Source organism: Caretta caretta, chromosome 1, assembly GCF_965140235.1.
Source record: "Caretta caretta isolate rCarCar2 chromosome 1, rCarCar1.hap1, whole genome shotgun sequence".
In the NCBI taxonomy this organism is placed as follows: Eukaryota; Metazoa; Chordata; order Testudines; family Cheloniidae; genus Caretta; species Caretta caretta.
This window is the reverse complement of record NC_134206.1, coordinates 133,256,839-133,279,629: the sequence shown is the minus strand read 5'-3', so window position 1 is coordinate 133,279,629 and position 22,791 is coordinate 133,256,839. Positions and strand designations below refer to the sequence as shown.

At 40.1% G+C, this 22,791-nt stretch overlaps 1 protein-coding gene across 8 annotated transcripts in view; it reads right to left on the bottom strand.

Moving 5' to 3' along the window:
• The window catches only part of SHROOM2 (shroom family member 2), a 186,727-nt gene that overhangs the window by 71,918 nt on the left and 92,018 nt on the right, over window positions 1-22,791 (bottom strand). For 3 of the 8 annotated variants that reach the window (XM_048860485.2, XM_048860504.2, XM_075131206.1), the window contains exon 3: window positions 6,840-6,887. The exons of 4 other annotated variants lie outside the window; for them this stretch is intronic. In XM_048860485.2, coding sequence (XP_048716442.1) covers window positions 6,840-6,887 — 48 coding nt within the window. Of the gene's footprint in view, window positions 1-1,633; window positions 1,902-6,839; window positions 6,888-22,791 lie in introns of those variants that run through there. One more of the 8 variants, XM_075131215.1, reaches the window with a different exon arrangement.

Sequence of the window (22,791 nt, the reverse complement as noted above, 5' to 3'; positions counted from 1 at the left end):
TCTATAAGGACTACTGGAAGAGAAAAATCATGTTACATTGCGGGAGGGGGTAGCCTTTTCCCCATGAACTATGAACATTTTTACTTTATTAGAAGGAAGTCTCAAATTACATATGTGTAAAACAGAATTGCACTTAAATAAACTCTTCCACTCTACTTTCAGAGTAGAATCTGCCTTTTCAACACCACGGTAGTTGTAATATGGACATAGACATTAGAATGGCAGACATCTTGAATCTCAAAATCTCTTTGAGTTTAGAAATTCAGAACTAGTGTTCAGATAGTTGCCAAGAAAACACTACTGCTGAAAATCTGATACCAGTATCAGAAACAGATATTCCCTAGACCAAGAACCAAAATTATTAGCTAAATTGGGCCAGCAGGTTTACTTGTAAACATCACCAGTAAAAATCTGCACAATATCTGGCTACTGAATCCAAACTGTAATTTCAGATTAGTCTGAATTCAGACTAAACTTCCCAATTTAGAGTTTAGATAACAATTTAAATTTGTTCTGGTTTAGATTTACATGTTGTATTAGTGTGTCCATTAAAATTGAGGGGGTTGAGTCAGATCTGACGAGAGCTAATCAAGAGTAAATGCAAAAAAACAATGGCATTACACCAGTGTAAAGTACTATTATCAATCAGATCCAAAGTAGTGCCCTACAGTTTGGATATATTCTAAATTAAGTCAGGTGACATTCAATTAAAAGGGGAATAGGGAAAAGAAAACAAAAAAAACTTTTTGAAAAAAGTTATTCCAAACTAAGTTCTGTCCCTTTGCTCACTTCCACAGAATACCAAGTTGTAAATTCAGCAAGACACCTTTTCACATTTAGAGTCCCAAACAAAGAAAACATTTAGTACTAGCTGGCACAATTTCAGGGCAACTGCACCTCTGTGGTCCACCAAAGGCACCCACTTTAGGCTTCCGGCTTCCAGCCATCACCGCTCTCTCATTGCCTCCTGACTGGGGATTTTAAGGGTGCACTGCCCTCTACCTTACACTGTGGTATGCCCAGCAAACCAGACTGCCTAGAAAGGCCAGAACATGTGCTTTGCTTTCTCTCTGGGCGCTATGACCAGTGTATTGTCCACAATTATAAATAGGCTTGGCAGAATTTGATTGATTTTGTCAACTGATAATATCAATGCTTCTTCTTAAGCATTTTTTTCCAATTTTTAATTATTTTAATTTTCACACTTGTGCAAAATTATGGGTGTGGGGGGTCAGACAATGGGGTGGATTAGACAATAATTATTATTGACAGTAGATGTTGAGAGTCAAAAAATTAAAGCTTTACAACCATTAAAACACAGCTTGTCAACCTCACATGTCAAAATATACAAAGTAAATATCCTTAAATCAAACTCTAATATGTTCTCAAGCAGCATTTTTCTTACTTTGCCTATCTGTACATTTCTATTATTATTGATGGAAATATTTTTTCTTCAGTTTGTGTTTGTATGGTTACATCAACATACACCAATAAAAATCTAATCCTTCCAAATTTAGTTATAAATTACCATATAACTGCTTTTAAGCAAGCACATTTATTCTCGGGGTAAAGGTATTACAGAGAAAACATATTTAAACAATAAAAGCAGTTACATGCACACTAAAAAGCTTACCAGAAGTCATCCCAACTCCAATCTAGGGTTCTATTAGGTTTTAGTCCTTCAAAATCCACAAATGGGTTTTCCCCACACTTCATCTGTTTTAGATCCAGAAACAAGACTGGGCAGATCAGCCAGTTTTTTTATAGTGCTTGGGGCTTTGATCTTTGTGTTCTGTAACAGGTAATCAGCAAACAATGACCGTCTCCTCAGGGCTAAGCTTCAAAAGGCTAGGTTTTTGCATAACCAGAGTTGGAGAATGTGCATTAAACTCTTCTTAACGATTTTTCAAGAAGTCCACTTATTGTCGCAAAAGTCCATACCTGTCTGGCATGTTTTCAACACAGTCTTTTGGATTCCCAGATCTTACATCTGTCATATCGCCTCGCTATTGAAGTTACATGCAATCCCAGCCCACAATAACACACAAATGTAATACAATAAGGTATTTTAAAGATACTGTAAGAAATTGCTGTATCTATCACACTACTTAATTATGCCAAACTAAAAGGCCACTACCAGGATTTATTTTTTCGTTAATACCTTATTCTACTTCTTGTGTGAACCAACAAAGGAACTAATGCCTGTCTGCTGACTCATGCTTACTATGTAATATTCAAGTGAAGCTGCAAATCCGTCAGTTTAAAAAAAGAATAAGTTATATAAAACAGACTATGCAATGTTTCTAAAAATGTCAATCAAGCAATGAAAGACAAGTTTTTCAAGTTAATCATTTGGTTACTGTTCAGATCTCCAGTCAAAATGTTTCCTTTCTCCAGTGCTGGTGCTGACATACTCACATTGGCCATACTGAGTCAGCACAGCTTTAACCTAGCACAGGAATAAGTTTATGAACTGAAAGTTTGATAGAGTACTCAGTTACTATAGGGTTTTAACTTAAAAATCCTACCACTCAAAAGGAGATTTCACATAGAAGTAGTGAAGTGGATGGAGTTGGGAAGGAAAGTTGGGAACATCTTGTATTCTCTGCAAAGTTACACTCTGTTTAGTTTTTAATTTACGTATTTATTTTTTTTTTTTTTTAGAAAGAGGTGGAATTCCTGTATAAGTTACAAGTAGAGTGCATATAATGATATCTTTAGCTAAGGCTGCACAAGCATTTGCATTCTAAAAGGTATTCTTCAGCTGCTTATAATGTTGCCAAACTTTAATTATTTTGGCGGAAATTTGTCAGGTTTGTCGTCAGTCCATAAACTAATTATTCTGGTGTTTGTTTGTTAAGAAAAGTCTATGGAAAAATGGTTCAGACATTTTCAAGAACTCATGGAGTGTGGCGAGGGGGGGGTGATGGGGGGGAACCGCACAGTATTATAAAAGAAATTTTGAAATTAAAAACAAAAACAAAACAAACCCCCACCCCAAAACCCAAGAGACCCAGTTTAATCACTTCAGAAAAAGGAATGAGAAACTTGACATAGGAGGAGAAGTTTAAAGTACTAAATACACACAGATTACAGAAAAGTGGTCATTGTAACCATCTACAAGTACATACAAGGAAATAATTAGGGGACATTAATACTATTAAGATCACTTTTCATGATTCTTAATTTCTTTATTATTATTATTATTATCACTTTTCATGATTCTTAATAATCCCTCTTTTCAGTTTTATTACAAGGCAGAGACCTCCAGCACCTTTTGAAGTGAAATTCCTCCCTCTACTGGCTTTTAGACACCAGTAACATATTCTAAAGGACCATTATTTGCCATTCTAGCAGATTCTTGCCTGTGTGACAGTTCCAGTAAACCAGCACAATGGAATTACATCATGGACAATCAAAGAGAGAAAACACAATTCTTATACAGGAAGAATTTGACTGACTGCTATTATCCCTCTGCAAAATATAACCAATTGTGATATTCTTTACCTTTCCAAACTAGGAATGTAAATATTGATTAAAAAGTTAACGGTTTAAACTATTAAAATTATATTGTTTAACCGGTTAACTGATTAAAGGGAGAGGGGCAGGGGCTGCTCCGGTCGGGGGGGCGAGGCTAGGACTTCTCCAGTCGGCCTGGGGCTGTCCAGCTGGCCTGAGGCTGGTGGTTAATGGTTAGGATGGGTTAATGATAAGATTAATGCTTACCGGTTAACTGTTTAATATTGTACAGCCCTATTCCAAACTGCCCCTGCTCAATGTATGTTTCTAATGCAGACTCTTAACTTTTTCCTCCTATTCATGACATCAATAACAGGTCACTCATTGCATCTGCCACCCTAAACAGATCTCCTTTTCCCTCACATGACCACATGTCTCGGAATTCTATATGCCCCATTTCACCACACTTCCCTCATGAAAATCTATAATAAATAACAATTTGTTGTTTAAAATAAAAGTTCATTATGTCATATATGGCCAGCACAGGTGCTGACATTCACTACATATGAATGTTAATATAATATATAATATAGATGTCTATGGTCAGATAGATATATTAGTAAGCATCATGTACACATTGCTATTTAAAACATCAGGCCTGATCCAGTGCCATTTTAAGTACATGAAAAAAAATACTTTAATTGGATTCAATCAGCACTGGTTTCAGGCCATAACGAACTGCACATTCTTCAACGTTCTATATCGGGGTGGGCAACCTGCGGCCCATCAGGGTAATCTGATTGCAGGCGATGAGACATTTTGCGGACGTTGACCGTCTGTAGCATGGCCCCACCCATCTCCCAGTGTCCGCGGTTGCCCACCACTGTTATATATTCAGTAAGTTTCTCAATTAAAATAGCTGTAGTAATTAGATTTATCTTTGCAAGGAGAATGGTTAGAAACATCTTTAAATAAGCTTAGGTTCTGCAGCAAATTTTTGAACCTCAAATTTGAAAACCACTGAGTTTAGAGTGTCAGGAACTATTCGAGAATTCTGGAAGTTGTGTGTGTCAATTCCTTTCAGGTTTAACAGGAGAGCCGCTATATTTGAAGTGTCAGAAACTACTGAACTTAGTTAAATCAGAGTGTGGGCTCTTAGTTTACATCCAGTACTGTCTTGCTGAGACCCTCCGCATCATTCTGTCCCTGTGCTACTTCAATTTTAAAATGAGATTCACAGATTCCAAGGCCAAAAGGGGACTACTGTGATAATCTAATCTGACCTACTGTAATAACACAGACCATTGAACTTCCCCAAAATAATTCCTACAGCATATCTTTTGGAAAAGCATCCAATCTTTATTTAAAAATTGCCAGTGATGGAGAATCCAGCACCACCCTTGGTAAACTGTTGCAAAAATGTATGCCTTATTTCCAGGCTGAATTTGTCTAGCTCCAACTTCCAGCCACTGGATCTTGTTTATGCTTTTTTTCTACCTGATTGAAGAGCCTATTATTAAATATTTGTTCCCCAAATAGGTATTTACAGACTCTAATCAAATCACCCATTAACCTTCTATTTCTTAAACTAAATAGATTAAGCTACCTGAGTCTATCACTGTAAGGCATGTTTTCTAATCCTTTGATCATTTTTGTGGTTCTTCTCTGAACCCTCTCCAATTTCTCAACATCCTTCTTAAACAATGTACATCAGAACTGAACAAAGTGTTCCAGCAATGGTCACACTAGTACCAAATCCTGAGGTAAAATAATCTTTCTACTCTTACTCGAGATTCCCCTGTTTATGCATCCAAGGATTGTACTAGACTTTTTGACCACAGCATTGCACTGGGAGCTCATGTTCAGCTAATTATCCACTCCCCGCACTCCCAACTCTTTTTCAAAGTCATTGCTTCCCAGGATAGAGTTCTCCATCCTGTAAGTAAGTAAGGCCTACAGTCTTTGTTCCTAGATGTATAAAATTACATTTAGCCATACTGAAATACATATTGTTTGCTTATGCCCAGTTTACCAAGTAATCCAGATTGTTCTGTATTAGTGACCTATTTTCTTTATTATTTACTACTCCCCAAACTTTTGTGTCATCTACAAACTTTAACAGTGATGATTTTATGTTTTCTTACAGGTCACTGATAAAAATGTGAAATAGTCTTAGGCCAGGAACTAATCCCTACAGGACCCCACTAGAAACACATCTGCTCCATCATGATTCCACATTTATAGTTACTGTTTGAGACCTAACAGTTACCCAACTTTTAATCCACTTAATGTGTGCTGTGTTCATTTATATCTTTCTAGTTTTTTTAATCAAAATGTTGTGTGGTACCAAGTTAACACCTTACAGAAGTCTGAGTATATTACACTAACATTATCACCTTTATCAACCAATCTTGTAATCTCATAAAAAAAGACATCAAGTTAGTCTGACAGTATCTATTTTCCATAAATCAAATTTGATTGGCATTAATTATCCTCCTGTTAAGCTTTATTAATTGAGTCCCATATCAGTTGCTCCACTATCTTGCCTAGGATCAATATCAGACTAACAGGCCTATAATTACCCAGGTCATCCTGTTTACTGTTTTTAAATATTGGCACAACATTAACTTCCAGTCTTCTGGAACTTCTCTGATGTTACTGAAAATCAGCATCAATGGTCCAGCAAGCTCCTCAACCAGCTCTTTTAAAATTCTTGTCACAGCTCAGAATTTGTTGTAGTTCTGCAGAAGGTCCTACCTGTGCATGATGGACTATCTTAAATCTTGTCTGCATCAGGACTTTTCCGTGATTTCAACAACTGATGGCCAGCCACCGGTTGTAACTGCACTAGTGGGTGCACCAAGGCTACACAAGGAAAGCTACAAATTGTAAAGTGGAGTATAGTCCTGTTTTAAGTACTGAAGTCAATTGGAATTAAGTATATGCTTAAAGAGGTTTAAGTGTTGTCCCAAACAGAGACAGACTTAATCATGTGTTTATATGCTTTCCTGAATTAGGGCCACTATACATGTTTAGAGTACCTAAATATAACCAACTATTTTCATTTCATGAAGCAGACATAAGATTTCATAAATTTAGGATGATAGAAAAAAGAACACTGCATTTCCTATCCCTTTGTAAATTCCAACAAATAATTTCATACAGACAGATGGGTTCTCTCTCCTCTCAAAATATACTTATTTGTCAAAAATAACCATCCTGGCAAACATGTTCTCTGCTGGAATGTTTTATAAGCCTGTTTATGGTCCCCCGCCCCCAAAAAAGTATCCTTACAAACATTTGCAGTTCATCAACCGCTGAGCCCATATAATACAATTACAAGTGCACGAATAAAGCTATAGTAAATAATTACAACTCACTTATTTCCACACTCGACCTCAGAGATGGGACTTTTAGCCTTGGTTTTCCTGGTAAGAAGAGATGTATTTATTGACAAGGAACTTACCCTTGGAGAACAGAGTTGTCCTCCAGCTTTCCTCCAAAACTGTTCCTTCCCCACTCTCCATTTGCATAAACAGTCTCACCCTCATCCCTGTCCCAGAGGCAAACTAGAACTGGTTAATTTTTTTTTCATAAAACACAAAAAATTTTGACAAAAGATGGCTTTTTAACCAAATCCAACATTTTTGTGTAAAATATTTAATCTGATCACCATTTTTCAATTTTTGAAACAAAGCTTTTGTTTTATTTTTGTTTTGACAATCTAAAATATATATATTTTATTTTTATTTTCAGTGTTTTGTTAGCCCTCTCCTACTACTTCTCCTGCCTCCTGCGAAAAAAAAGAGAAAAAGTAGTATTAAAAGGGAAAGAAAGTGCATGGTGTTGTGGAAGATGAAAATTCTCTCCCTTTTTTACTTCTTTGTATGCCCATAACAATGGGCCAGCTCAGTGAATGGCGGGACTTTCGGTTCCTCCCTAGGCTAGACAGAGAAACTCCCCCTGAAATACATCTTTTTACCCCAATGCAAACAAGTTACGTACTGCCCCCTAACATAGTTAGTTATGCCCCCTGACGTGGCTAGTTATCATCCATCACCTTGTACATGTTGGTTCCATCAAAACATCTTTATTATGTACTGTCATCCTGACCTTATCTTTTAGGAGAGGATCAGTGTGTTCCTGTTATCCTTGGGGAATGTTTTTGTACTATCCTTGATATTGGGGGGTTCTGGTACCACTTAATATTGGGATGTGTTTGCATGAGTATTCTGTGCCTAGCACTTCTTAGGAGTGTGTATTTCTGCAATATCAGCCCTGTTCTTGCCAACTTCTGCGAGCAGGTCCTGCCTCTTGCTCACAGCTTGTCTTTGCTTTATATCAGTAAAGTTTTAACTACTACTTTAGCCCAGGCCTCAGGTCTCATACCAGGCCTCTAATACAAGGGCTTATGTCTCAGATTATCTTGCCACTACAGCTTCTATGCCATAGAAGTGCGATTACATAATTAGGGAAGCAGGATACCAGTGATATGAGGAGAAATGAGCTTTCAAGGAGTATAACATATACACTCCTTTTCTAACTGCTTTTAAAAGGGCAGATTTCTTCTTCCCCGCCTGATTTATTATTAAGATGAATAACAGAGTGAATAGAAAAATTGTGTGTGGGTGAGACTAAATGGAAGGTAAGTCATTTGGGATTGCTAAATGGTGGAAAACAAAATGCTTGGTTTTTTTATGCTCCATATATACACATATAGCAGTATTTCTAGCACAGTCCTGGTCCCTGTTGAAGGATGGCTTCAGGGCCATTATCTATGAAACTGCATATGTAGGCAGGGAAGCTATTATCTTCAGAGGAAAAAAAACATAATGGATCTGTGTTACTATAGTATCCAGAGCCGGCTCTAGGCACCAGCAAAACAAGCAGGTGCTTGGGGTGGCACATTTCTCAGGGCGCCATTTCTGGCGCCAGCCATGCCGCCCCTAGAAATGTACCCCCGCCACCCCAGCTCGCCTCCTCTCCGCCTCTGCCTGCTCCCCCGAGCGCACCACCGCCGCTCCGCTTCTCCCCCACTCCCTCCCAGGCTTGCCATGCACGAAACAGCTGTTTTGCATGGCAAGCCTGAAAGGGAGGGAGGAGAAGCCAAGTGGCAGCGCGCTCTGGGGAGGCGGCGGTGGTGGAGCGGATGTAAGCTGGGGCGGGGAGCACCCCCCCTCCAGTTACTTCCTGCGCTCCCCCCCACCCTCGTTCCCCTCCGCTCCGCCTGCTACCCTGAACACGCTGCCTCTTCCTCACCTGAGAGGGAGGGGCGGAGAAGCGGAGCGGCGGCGTGTTCAGGGGAGCAGGCAGAGCGGAGGTGAGCTAGGGTTGGGGGGATTGTGGGGGGGGAGCGGCAGGAAGCTGAGGGTGGGAAATGCAGCACGCCTTGGGGAGGAAGCGGGGCTGGGGATTTGGGGAAGGGGTTGGGAAGGGGCGGAGTTGGGGCGGAGCAGGGGTGGGGGGCATGAAAAAAAAGCGGGGCAGCCAAACATTTTTTTGCTTGGGGCGGCAAAAATCCTAGAGCTGGCCCTGATAATATCTACATCATCTTAAAACACTGATATTGAATCCAAAGACTTGGGCACACTACAGAACTGGCATAAAACTTTGGTAAGGAACTTCAAGCGTTGGAAGCTAAAGCCATAAGAAAGTAAAGTTTTACTGCGTAATTTCCATGGTACCTGCAATTCCCCCAAATTTTAGCTCGCAAGTTTCAGTTAGATAGGCACAGCTACCGTGTGTGCATTCAGGCATGTGCGTGTATGCATGCCTACCCAACCAATCAGCTTTTGAGGACTGCACAGTATAATTTATTTTCTACTTATGCATCTGTTTGAATCATTTCTGAGAGCAGGAGACCTGTAGTGTAAGACCTGGAGGGTCTTGGGTTCGATTCCTACCAATGACATAATGTCTGTCTATGTATGCAGCTGTGTTTCATTACATATACACATTGCAAAACCACCATCTCACTAAAGAAACAAGTATTGGATGCAAGGATTTAAATTAAGAGAGAAAATGGTAATGTTCAGTAAAGTTTCACCCACAATTCCAAACTTCTTATAGTTCCAGAATAACAAGATATCTTTTCTGAAATGTTCAATAGTGAAATAATGTCCCTATTTGACTAACATTAGGATACAGACTCACCATTTCATGAACATTAATAGGATTAGTTTACAGGTCTCATGTTTGGAACCTTACTAATTCTGCAGACAGACAACTACAATACAAAGACAACTGAGTCAGCAGTCTCCATTAGCCTGTCTAGAGAATATAGTTAAAATCCCATCCACATTACTAATTGCAACCATATTGCATATAAGCTTGAGACAACTGGACTCTAACCGGTTCCCTTGAATTGGTTGCACTAACAGCATTCATGAATCTTAAGATAGCCACAACCCTTTTTGAATTAAAACATCCACAACATCATAGTGGTTGGAAACTTAAAAACAAAACAAAAGAAAAACAACATAAATTCTGAAGAAATTAATGTAATGAGAGAGGTGCTGGTATTATTTTCTGGCCAGTATTTGCTTAATCTGACCATTGCTTCCAGCCTTTTACAGGCCCAATTTTCAGAAACCAAGTGATTAAAGACAGGCTCCCAAATATCAGAATTCCTAATTAGGGAATTTAATCAAGCACTTTGAAAACTGGGTTCAATGATGTTTCAGTGCAAAACACGTCTGAACCTTCCAGATAAGAATGAAGACAAATTTATTTTAAATGACACCATGTAGTCTCCCAAATACAATACACTCTCTCTGGCATCTGTGTTGTAGCTGTCCCGGTTCATCCGTCACTATCAGTCTTACGATTCTTTCAATCTGGCAAAATAAATCTAATAAACTGAAGTTGAAATATTTGTGAAAATGACATCAGGTAATTTCTGATTTATCTCTCACTTCAAATTTCTCCAAGTCATTTCCCAGTGCTAGGTTGGCCAAAGTGACTGACGGAATAAGGAAATCAGCTCTGACTAGTACGGTTTGATAATTAACATGTTCAGTAGGAGTGGCTTTTAAAAAGAGCAACAGTGTTTAACAGCATTCCCCACGTGAGTGAATAGTTTAACTGTTTTTTATTCTAAGCACTCCATCTTACTAACAAACGTTATGAATCACCAAGAAAAGCATTTGCAAGTAGTCTTATACAATAAAAGTCACTAGGGATGTAGATTCCTTAAGATCTACAGGTAACGTCTAGGGGTTACAAACAGAAGTGTCCATTTATATAAGCAATATGCAAAATAAAAGATAATAGAATGCAACTAAACCACTATTTTTCTTCCTGGAAAATTTAATACGGTTGACCTCCTCTCAATTTATTCTCAGCTGTTTGCACTGTATCCTGATATATATATACACATATATATTTAAATGGACTATCTTAATACACAGGTAGTAATTCCAGGCTTCAGATATACTGTAAGTATGGTGCAGACCATGGCATTAGCCAGCTTCCCACTCAGGCAGTCTATAAGCCAACACAGACAATTATGAGCTTACCCCAGTAAGGGATGGACACCATTTATTAGACTACCAAAATAAAGACATGGGATTTAAATGTACAGGAATTGCAGTCCTGAATGCTGGGGCAGTAAAAACACCACAACTTCACCCAAACAGAAAGCTGTGGATTAATCAGACTATAAGGACACAGATAATCTTTTATGGCCTGCCAACTGGAGTCAGTGGAAAGATTCAATGTGCTTTAGATCGGGCCCTTATTCTGCATATTGTTATATAAATAATAGTAACTCATAGGAGTTGACTAAGTCACATGGATATGTAAGAAACAATTTCCAAATGAGACAAACTCATCTCAGCTTGTAACAGATGGAAGCGCCACTAACCCTACTAGATTAAGGATTCTGCTAATGGGCTGTCTGCTTTCTCTAGTCACCAGTCAGCAGATACAAAAACAAACTCCTATCTGGAATCACTGTTTGCCACCCCACCCCAGCACATATTCTAGGAAAGGAGGAGGAGATGATGGTGAAGGTGGTTAGAAGAGACAATACTGTCAAACATAAGACCTCTGCCCCCCAAAAATTGCATTTAAAATACATATTAAAAAGGATATCCACATGCTTTTTCAATTCCATCCTCCCCAGCATATAGTGATATTTTTAAAGGCACCAATCCTCTTTTTTAGTTTTGTCCTTTAAAAAAAACCCTTTTTTAAAAAACTTCATTTCTGGTTGAAACTAGTTTGGCGGCACTACAATCAGCAGCAACATGCTAGTTCCCTGTGGTACACGTCGGTGAATAATTAACAGCAAAGAAACCTCTTCCCTTTTGACACTGTATTGAGAAAACCTGGAGAGTGAATCATTTCCAGGATTTAACACTTTAAATTTTACAAACATACTCTCCTACACAATTTGTCATGAGAACTGGTTAGAATATTAGCATTTGCACATTGGATTGAGAGACTAGCTGAGATCCTGGAAAGCTAACAGCAGAGTTCTTCACAAATTATCAACTGCAAACCAATCCAACACACTCCCTTACCGAACAGCAAGTGTTGTATCAGTGGCACATAACAAACTAAGGTCAGATAAGAGTGACAGATGGGAAGCATATTGGCAAGCTGTGAGAAAACAGCTTCCCTCAGTTTCTGAATCCTACATTTTTCCTTCACCTGTTGATTTCATTTGGCCAATTGTATTATCAAACATAACAATATTTGAACCAAAGAGCCCTGGTCACAAACAAAAGTCCTGCATCACTTTTCTTTCATAGACACGTTAATAGTATACAGTAAGACAACTAAATGCATCCCTGAGAACAGCCACACACATAATTTATAACAACCACCTGTCACTGCACTAAAAGGTTCTACAATTAATCCAGCATCCCTGCTTCTTAACCTCTTATGAACTGGCAGAAGAGCCTCTCTGCAGGCACAGGTTTCACAAATACAGGTACATACCCTCTATCAGAACCAAGATATCATGTCTCCCAGTCTACAGGTGCCTAGGTGAAAACATATGCCTTTGATTAAAGATCTAACATGGCCTCCAGTAATATCTGTGCTAATCAATGCCGTAGGCTTTGGGATTACCTTGTCAATGGGCTATTCCAAAGAGCTAGTTCTGGAGGGGTGTAGTGTTATATTTAAGCTTGGTGCTTAATTTTTGAACAATCTATTTAAAAATCCACAGACTGTCAAAATACTTGAGTTGACAACTTACTTCCGTGGATTATGATGTGACCATATTATGGTGATGCAAAACTGAATTTTGTCCTCTGGCAAAGATGTGCCACACTCTAGCCTAAGAGAATAAAACCCCTGCAGCCTTCTAAACAAAGACTGCCTTCCTCCTGTAGTCATCTGTGCCTGTGTGCAAGCTTGGTGGATATAATTAGATTCAGAAGGAAGTCTTATTACTGCACTACACTAAGAGGCAAGCAGGGATTTTGTTTAGTCATACCCACGATTCTGCTGAATAATTCCTCATGAACAAGGCTTGCTGCATTTGAAAGAGGAGTCTGAAGAACGACTGGAGGGCTGTTCTGGAGAAGAATTATTAGGTCACCAATTTAAACTGTGACTTTTGAAGCTACTCTGTGAAAGGCTATCTCAAGCGTGCACATTTGCAATGAGTTTTCACCATATTGTTACAAAATTTAAGTGCCACATTCCTTCCTCTTACTGTTTTCTAAATGAACAGGTTAAACTGGGCCAGTGACCTAGAGATAATACTCTACCGTGCCATCAGAAAGCCTGGACGCCTTATGCTGGTAGTTCTGTGAAGGATGTGTGCTCACGTCCTTGTTTCACTGAACAATTTGTCCTCTGGCTAATTATGCAGCAATGCCGACTGGCTCCAAAAGCCCCTGGGACTATCCAGGTTTGTCACTGCAGAGTTTCACTTTGGTTTGAGAATCACAAGAACCCTATGTTTTCCCACACACCTTCTTCCACATTTAAAATATTCTCCTGGAGCCAGTGTCCCAGTAAAGGAGGTGGCTTGTGGTGATGGTGACCCTGCACATATTACCACCTCAGCAGTGAGAGCAGAAGTAATGTGTAGGAAGCTACACAGAAGTGACCTTAAGCTATAAAGGAATAAGGCGGGATGGGGAGACATAAAAAGCAATGAGATTGATTTTGAAAATCTTCCCCATGGCTTATAATAGGAGGTTTCTTTCAGCCTTACCTTTGGAGAGGCTAGCATACTTCCATAATGATAACTACAATAAATAAAAAAAATTAACACAACCAAGCTCTTCAGGGATCTTGTCTCCAGGTGTGGTATGGTCACTACTCCTGATGTTAAGAATCTGGTTACTGTACTTGTCAGAGTTCCTTTTAGGGGGGGTCTAGAAACAGAAGGTGCTACTTACTGTGCCCTCAAAGACTAGCCTTGTGCTGGTTCAGTGTCATGGTTTTTAGGGAGCACATGAGGAGTTTCAGTATCCACTCCCTCTGTGCCCAGCCAGCACTGCTGACAGGGGTGGAGGAAGGCTTTTGGGCCATGGCCTTGCCCCCTTTGGAGAGGCCTGCAGTGGCAGCCTCACCTTAGTTCCAATAGTTCTTGCATTCCTCTGAACACAGTATGGCACATGGCCTTTTAACTGACAGCAAAAGCAGGAGGAGGCCTGGAAGCAGGGCTGTCGTTACCCATACACAAAGCACGCAGCTGCGTAGGGCACCAGGAAATTTGGGGCACCACATTTTCTGGTGCCCTGGCGCAGCTGCGTGCTGCTCCAGCCCCTGCTCCGCCCCAGCCCCGCCCCCACTCCCCTGAAGATTGCAGCCAGGCCCGACCCTGCACTCATGGCGTGGCAAGTGGAGCGACCTGGCCCCAGCCTGCTCCACTCCCCTGGCTCCCAGTCACGCTGCTGGTGAGTGCTGGGGGGCGGTTCCTCCCTGCCCCCAAGCCTGGGAGCCAGAGGAGCAGAGCAGCCTGGGGCCCCACGCCTCCGCGTGGGGAAGTTTTGGGGCCTGGCCCCAGGCCTCCATGGGGGATGGGTGCTGGCCCCTTCCTGTGGGAAGTGGAGTGACCCGGCCCTAGCCTGCTCTGCTCCCTGGCTCCCAGGCTTCGGGGGGAAAGGGGAATCGCCCCCCAGCACTCACTGGCGGTGCAGCTGGGAGCCAGCTTCTCCCGTGGATGCCTGGGGGGCTGCGTAGGGCACCAAAATAGCTAGGGACAGCCTTGCCTGGAAGAATTTTGCATTAAGTTTCCAGTCCCTCGGCCCACGCCACTTCCAGCAGCTCCCATTGGCCTGGAGCAGCGAACCGCGGCCACTGGGAACTGCGATCAGCCGAACCTGCAGACGCAGCAGGTAAACAAACCGGCGCAGTCTGCCAGGGGTTTTCCCTGCACAAGCGGCGGAACCAGTTTGGGAACCACTGCAGTCGGACCTTAATTTTATGAACATGAGTCTTATGAACAGCCAGTTATACATGAAGCATTTTTCCTACGGTGGTGGAAAAACTGTATAATGAAAGTGATGTTGATGAAGAACAAGCCGACATCCTTTCACATTTCGATTCCTTCAATGCACTGGAAATAGTTTTGCAGTGGTTTGAAGAACTAGAAGAATATGATGCAGGGCACCATACTGCAACTTTTGCACTGTATCTACTGTAATTTTGAGATGTTCAATTTTACAAACTCCTCCTCAATCCCCAATTAGCTCACAAAACAGTTGATCTACTGTACTTACAGTTTATTTTTTTGGCAATATCATAAGACAGAAGCCGGCACTGTAAGTGCAATTTCTGATTAAAAGGGAGGGGGACAGAGGGGTGGAGGAGTTATTGTGCTCCTCATTTGTGCAACTGCTGTCCTGTAGTCGTTTCACAGGCAAAGCCCAATGCACGTCAGTGGGAGTTACACGTGCATAAGGAGGAAAGGATCAGTGTCAATAATACAACTAAAATATGTTCATATTTTTCAGCAATATTCTAAATAAAAACCTACATTTTTACATGATCACGTTTACATTTTCCACGTTTACATTTTCTTAATTGCTAGTCCAGATATAAAATTAATATGTAAAATGTGTATCTATATATTTATTAAATAAAGAAGCTGGATCAGTTATGAGGGAGAAAAATGTTACTGGAAGGTCAGCTGTATGAAGGACATGCACTGCTATAAGGCAGAATTCCAAGTGTGTGTTTGCTGTAAACATAAAGTATTAGTTACTGGAGAAGGTGTGGACTCCAGAATGTTCTTTGGATTTTTCTATGCAATGTACGTTTATTATATTTTACAAGGTTCTAGCATTGTACTTTTTAAAACTGGTCAAACATACATTATGTAATAAACAGAATACTATGCAAACAAAGTGCCTGTAAAGCTGTATCCTTGGTGACAAACATTTTTTAGACAGAGTGGGATGACATTCTAAAGCCTAGTGTTGAACCTTGCCCCCTTCAGACAGGGCCACGGAGATTACTATTTCCATCTTAGATGCTGACAAGGCTCCTAGCAGTATGTTATCCAAGAAGAGAATAAAGAATGGCAATCCAGGGTTGCACTGGATTCTGGTAATTTCAGGACAAAGTAAGTATACGTGCTACAACGCTTGCGTAATAGAAACAACTTGGCACCAGTAGTGAGGGCAGGGTTTAAGCTTAATGTAGACAATATGTGACTTTAAATCAAAAGATTAAAAAACATTAAAATAACCCCAAATATACCTGGAAATAGTTATAATCTTACTCTTTTAAATGAATGACACAATTAACCAAAAGTGATTTATAATTCATGATTCACCTGAACGCAAGTAATCAATAACACAACCGGGCACATATTCATCACCCATTTTGAGTATGCTAAGGCACACATTTGCTAATTAATAAACTCTTTATTGTGTTATTGTGTGGTTAACTGAAAAAGCAAACAATTTACAAGCACTAGGTATTCTAAATATTACTTCACCAAAGAAAATACTTCTTATGTGATGTGCTTATTTGACACAATTACAGATTTTATAGTTATAGTTCCTCGAGCTAACGACTAAATGTTTTTCCATTGGAAAATGCTGATTCATCAAAACCAAACACTTTGTGGGAAAGCGTTACTTTTGATTAATCTCTGAATTCAAACCATTTTCGGAAAAAAATTTCAAAACATCCCATTTAGACATTTTCAAAAACAACGTTTTGTTTTTCTATTGCATCAGCTTTTAGTTTCAAAAGTTTAGTTAATCTATACTAAAAATAGGTTTTTTTTAAATGTAGGTTGAAATTGAAATGAAATATTTCTCTTCTGATGTGAAATTTTTTTATTGTTTGTTTGTAAGAAATTTCAAGATTTTAATTTTTTGTCCCAATCTGGGAGATGAAAAACTTTTTTGAAAGCTCAAATTTTTGCAGGATGTGAAAACCGTTACCTGATCTAATAGTTGCAACGCTCTGAGTCATCCAGAGATTTTCAACTGGAATTACACAGTCTGTAACAGTATCAAGTGCAACACACTGCAATGAGTTTCCCTTTAGAGCACCTGATCCTTTCTTCCTTCTCCTTTTTTCATCCTTAATCCTCCAGAACCTCCTTCCTCTTCTGCTTTTCGTTAGCGGAGCTAATGGGTGGGTAGAAGGATTTTAAAAGTGAAATTGCTCGCACTGCTCTGCTGTTTGGTGACATCACAGCTTCTGATGCTTGTTCTTTGAATTTGCTCTGCCAGTGAACTGCTAAACAGGGTACAGCTGGTAGCTGTGTTTTGAAGCCCAATTACTACCTACTGTGATATACCTGTGTACACTCCAGACTAATGAGTAGCTGCATCACCTCTGCCCTGTAACCTGGGGTGTCTTTCACAGTGCTTTGCTGCTGTAGTCTACAACCTGGATTGCTCACAAACAGCCTCCAGCATGTAAGTCACTCCCAACTTTGTCTGTGGGAGCTGAAGCTGGCCAGCCAGCCACATCTTGGCTCTTACTAGCCTTAAAATTTACCACAGGATGACCCCAACACACTCCCAGTTCCAGATTTCCCCCACCCAAAAAATGTATGTCCTGTATTGCCTAGCCCTCTCCTGGACAGTACAAATATGTTAAGTCTGTTATTTAAGGGAATAATATGCACACAACTTGTTTACCCCAAATGGAGTTACCCAGACAGTTGAACACAATGGATTAGATAAAACATTAAAACAAGTTTAACCTCAAAGAGAGATTTTAGGTGAGTACGAGCAATGAGGCATAAAAGTCAGAAATGGTTACAAGAAAAATAAAGATGAAACGCTTACTGGTGCCTAACAAACTATATTAGATTCAAAGCAAAGATTTCTCACCACACACTTTCAGCAGTCTTATCAACCAAACTCTTTAGGGTCAGGACCTCTCCCCGAGAGCCCAACTCCTGCTTCTTTTGTCTCTTCAAGTCCAGTGAATGCAAGGGGGAAGGAGAGAGAGAGGGTTCTCTTCGGGAGTTTGTCTCTTCTTTTTATAGTTTCACTCCCCCTCTTGAAAAGCTTTTCCAGCTGAGACCCAAGAGACAAACAGTCTGTGTGGAAGGATGTTCCTGATGGGTTTTTCTACCCGTTTGAACTTCCTTTGCTTTTCTTCCCTGCTTGATGACCCTGTTTACTGCTTAAATGAAAATTAAGGCAAGCACACATTCCTTCCCTTGTTTAGGACAGACCTGCCTGGGCAGGGCTGAAGGTTTTGGAACATGTACTAATGACATCATAGGGGAATCTTATAATTGTACAGTGTTGCCACACATATTTTTACTAGGACAATACTGACCAGCAAATTATGAGTTTTCAAATGATGCCTTGCATGGCACACTTTGTACAGAGATTATTACAATAGTGTGTAGGGTGTGAATACAAAGGAATATTCCATCACAGCAACTTATAAGGCAGAAGGGGGATGAGGGAATGTTTCATTCCATAGCCTAGAACATTCTCAGACTGAGACCAGACTATCTCTAGGTTCATTGACAAACTACACCAGCACATGAAGAAAATAACCTACTGGTTTTGTGTTAGCAGAGCATGATAACCACATGAGGTATACAGCTGACTCACAGAGGTCTCCTCACCACCAAACTGGCCCACATCCTGTGTGCACTGAATGAACAGCTTTCAACGGGACAAGAGAGACTACATAGACCATCACCACATCAGAAGTACTAAGAGCACTGTACAATTACATGCAGTCTCCAAACTTCAGGGGAAAGAAGAAAGGAAATAGGAAAAGGAGGCCAGGGACAGAAGGTGGCTGTAAACCCACTTCATACACATTAATACAGTTCATGTATATTTCATACAACCACAAATTTATGAAGAGAGACTTGCTAAGAGGTATTTAAGATTTTGCATTGTCAATAGAATTTCTGTTTAACAAATATGTTTGGCTATAACAGATCGATATGGGAGGCGAAGAAGCTAGAGAGTTCTAATGTGTGAACTTGCTAGAAGATAAATGATATGAGTTTGAACCTTCGCCATCCGATCAGATTGCAATTATGTTTCATCCAAGCCATTCTTTATACTAGTTTTAAAACACCTGAGACCATAATTCAACTAAGTAGTTTAAACAGTTGTTATCACAAGTAACTTGAATAATGATAACTTAGCGGATTCCTTGGCTGCTGACCAACACTACTCAGGACAAATGGATTCTACCTTATTACACATAGCAGAGAAATACAGAGACTTACGTTGCCTGATAAATCATTTTCCTAGTATGAATTTTAAAAGATTCAAGAAACATAACTACTCAGTGTATTTATCCGTCCCATGAAATAGGATACTATTACCAACTAAAATCTAATTAGCCAAATTAAACTTTCAAGAAGATTTACATTTGGTTTAAACAAGTGAAATTCTTTATTTTTCTCTGAGTCCATCTCCCTAAAATAAGGATATTGCTGAAAGTTCATTAGTATGACAGTAAAAGATTCCTAGCCTGTTTGTTTATTTTTAAGGCAACTAATCTAAGAAGAATCAATCTCAAATTTGGTTGGCCAAAAGGAAATATTTGTTTTGTAGCCAAATAAATGATGATTTTTAAAAAAATTACATTGCATTATTTGACCACTCCAACCCCTCCTTTAAGGATTACTTATTACTGTGATCTAACCTGTATTTAAAAATCCTGGATAAGATAACTGACTAGACCAGAGACTTAAAATGGAAACCAGGCTCCTATCTTAATTTGCTTATAAAATGAAGCAGCTGTACCAGACACTGCACTTCTACTGAAAAACAGTAAATAATTAGTCATATACACTGAATAGTTCTGTGACACCCCATTCACCATACTATCTGAGAACCTCTCGAAGATTAATGTATTTAAACATCTGACACCCCTGTGAGGTAGGAAAGTATTATTATAGGCAGAGAGAGAGAGTAGGTGAGTAGCTCAAGATCACACAGGAAGTCTGTGGCACTGCTGGCAATGGAACTCAAATTTCAGGCCAATGCTTTAACCACCAGACTTTCTCACCAATATCCCCAAAGTAAAGTGTGTGCACGCACTACAGCTGAAGGAATAGATGAGATCATTCTTTTGCAGCTGTTCTGTTGTGTCTACAAGGAAACTAAGGCAGGAGGCTAGTTCACATATTTGGTCTTGGGTCAGACAATGTACCCAGGATTTTTAAATCCAGGTCAGCACTGCATCTAGCAGGCAATAACTAAAATTTCAAATCATAATATTTAATATGAATGTCAGAGATCCCAGTACACAGTTCTTCCCTCCAGTTCGGAGAGAACAATGCATGCCAAGACCTGTAGTCCCTGAAGGCTACACTGTCTTAGAAAACAGAAGGCTGGTCAAGGACTGTTTGACCTGTGAGCCAATCTTAGATCCCCTTTACCTAGGCTATCATTCCTCCATCATCATTAGAAGGTTATTCCTATATTTCATAGAATCATAGAATATCAGGGTTGGAAGGGGCCTCAGGAGGTCATCTAGTCCAACCCCCTGCTCAAAGCAAGACCAAACCCAACTAAATCATCCCAGCCACGGCTTTGTCAAGCCGGGCCTTAAAAACCTCTAAGGAAGGAGATTCCACCACCTCCCTAGGTAACCCATTCCAGTACTTCACCACCCTCCTACTGAAATAGTGTTTCCTGATAGCCAACCTAGACCTCCCCCACTGCAACTCGAGACTGTCAAGGTTCCTCCCCCACTCTGAACTCTAGGGTACAGATGTGGGGACCTGCATGAAAAACCTCCTAAGCTTATCTTTACCAGCTTAGGTCAAAACTTCCCCAAGGTATAAAATATTCCACCCTTTGTCCTTGGATTGGCCGCTACCACCACCAAACTAATACTGGTTACTGGGGAAGAGCTGTTTGGATGCGTCTTTCCTCCCAAAATACTTCCCAAAACCTTGCACCCCACTTCCTGGACAAGGTTTGGTAAAAAGCCTCACCAATTTGCCTAGGTGACTACAGACCCAGACCCTTGGATTTTAAGAACAATGAACAATCCTCCCAACACTTGCACCCCCCCTTTTCTGGGAAATGTTGGATAAAAAGCCTCACCAATTTGCATAGGTGACCACAGACCCAAACCCTTGGATCTGAGAACAATGAAAAAGCATTCAGTTTTCTTACAAGAAGACTTTTAATAAAAATAGTAGTAAATAGAAATAAAGAAATCCCCCCTGTAAAATCAGGATGGTAGATACCTTACAGGGTAATTAGACTCAAAAACATAGAGAACCCCTCTAGGCAAAACCTTAAGTTACAAAAAAGATACACAGACAGAAATAGTTATTCTATTCAGCACAGTTCTTTTCTCAGCCATTTAAAGAAATCATAATCTAACACGTACCTAGCTAGATTACTTACTAAAAGTTCTAAGACTCCATTCCTAGTCCATCCCCGACAAAGACAGACTACAGACAGACCCACAGACCCTTTGTTTCTCTCCCTCCTCCCAGCTTTTGAAAGTATCTTGTCTCCTCATTGGTCATTTTGGTCAGGTGCCAGCGATGTTACCTTTAGCTTCTTAACCCTTTACAGGTGACAGGAGGTTTCCCCTGGCCAGGAGGGATTTCAAAGGGGTTTACCCTTCCCTTTATATTTATGACAGAGACCATTGCCCCTTGTTCTGTCATCTGCCACCACTCAGAACAGCTGAGCTCCATCCTCTTTGGAACCCCCCTTCAGGTAGTTGAAAGTTGCTATTAAATCCCCCCTCACTCTTCTCTTCTGCAGACTCCTCATAAGTCATGTGCCCCAGACCCTCAATCATTTTTGTTGCCCTCCATTGGACTCTCTCCAATTTGTGCACATCCTTTCTGTAGTGGGCTGTTTATCTTAACCAGATGCATGCACATCCGTGGATGTTTGATACACAAATCTCTTTCTGTCTGTAAGTAGAAATACATTATGCTTCCACTTTTAAAAGACATCTTCACTTGGTCAATGAAAATAATGTCCACCAGAGAGCGCTAGCAGCAAAGGACTACTAGTATCATGCAGAAAATAGGACTTGCAGTCTTTCTGAATAAAATGCACCTACTATTATCAAGCTCCTTTGTTTACTTAAAAGAAGCTCTCAAACATTTAGTTAGACCAAAATTTTCAAAAGTGACTAGTGACTGAGTGCCCCAATTTTTGAGCACCCAACTTGAGACCCCTGAAAAGGTCTTCAATTTTTATAGCATGAATGCTCAGCACTTTTTGACTCTCAGGGCCCTTTAAGAGATTTCAAAAACTGAGGCATCTAAAAAAAATCACACTGTCATTTCTGGAAATCTTGGCCCAATGACCTTATACCAAAATTTCTAGCATGCTCCACTAAATGCCAATGCTACACACAATTGCTCCAACTCTTCATAAAGACGGTTGTGGGTGTTTTTGTTTTTGTCTCAGCTCCCGGGGGACTGAATACCCAGCCACCTTCCCATCTAATTAATTATTCAAATAAAAGTGTTGCTAGTTTCTTAGAATAAGCCAATTAAAGAAGTTACTGTGTATCTTTCCAGAAGCAGCAAATGCAATAGCAAGTATTTTCCAAGCAGCCTAGTCTAAGAGTTCCTGTTTTTCTGTATTCCAGCTTCAAATGTCTTATCAAAAAGGAAGTGACATCTGAAAAGTTTTCTAAAAAAAGAACCAACTTGCTATTTGAAAAGGAAAAAATAAAATCCTGGCCATGTGTTTCATTCTCCCCCTCCTCCCTCCCCCCCCCTCAAAGTCCCTAAATGGAAAGGAGGGGAAAAAAGAAAAGGGGGAAAAAAACCTAAAATATTTTTCTACATACCCGTTACTACTGTAACTGAAAAAGCCAATCACAACATATCGATACTTGTAGCAAGACAGAGGTCTTAAAACAGCTACACTGAAACAGTGACTTGGTCCTTAATAAGCTGCTGATAGAATTTTAGTT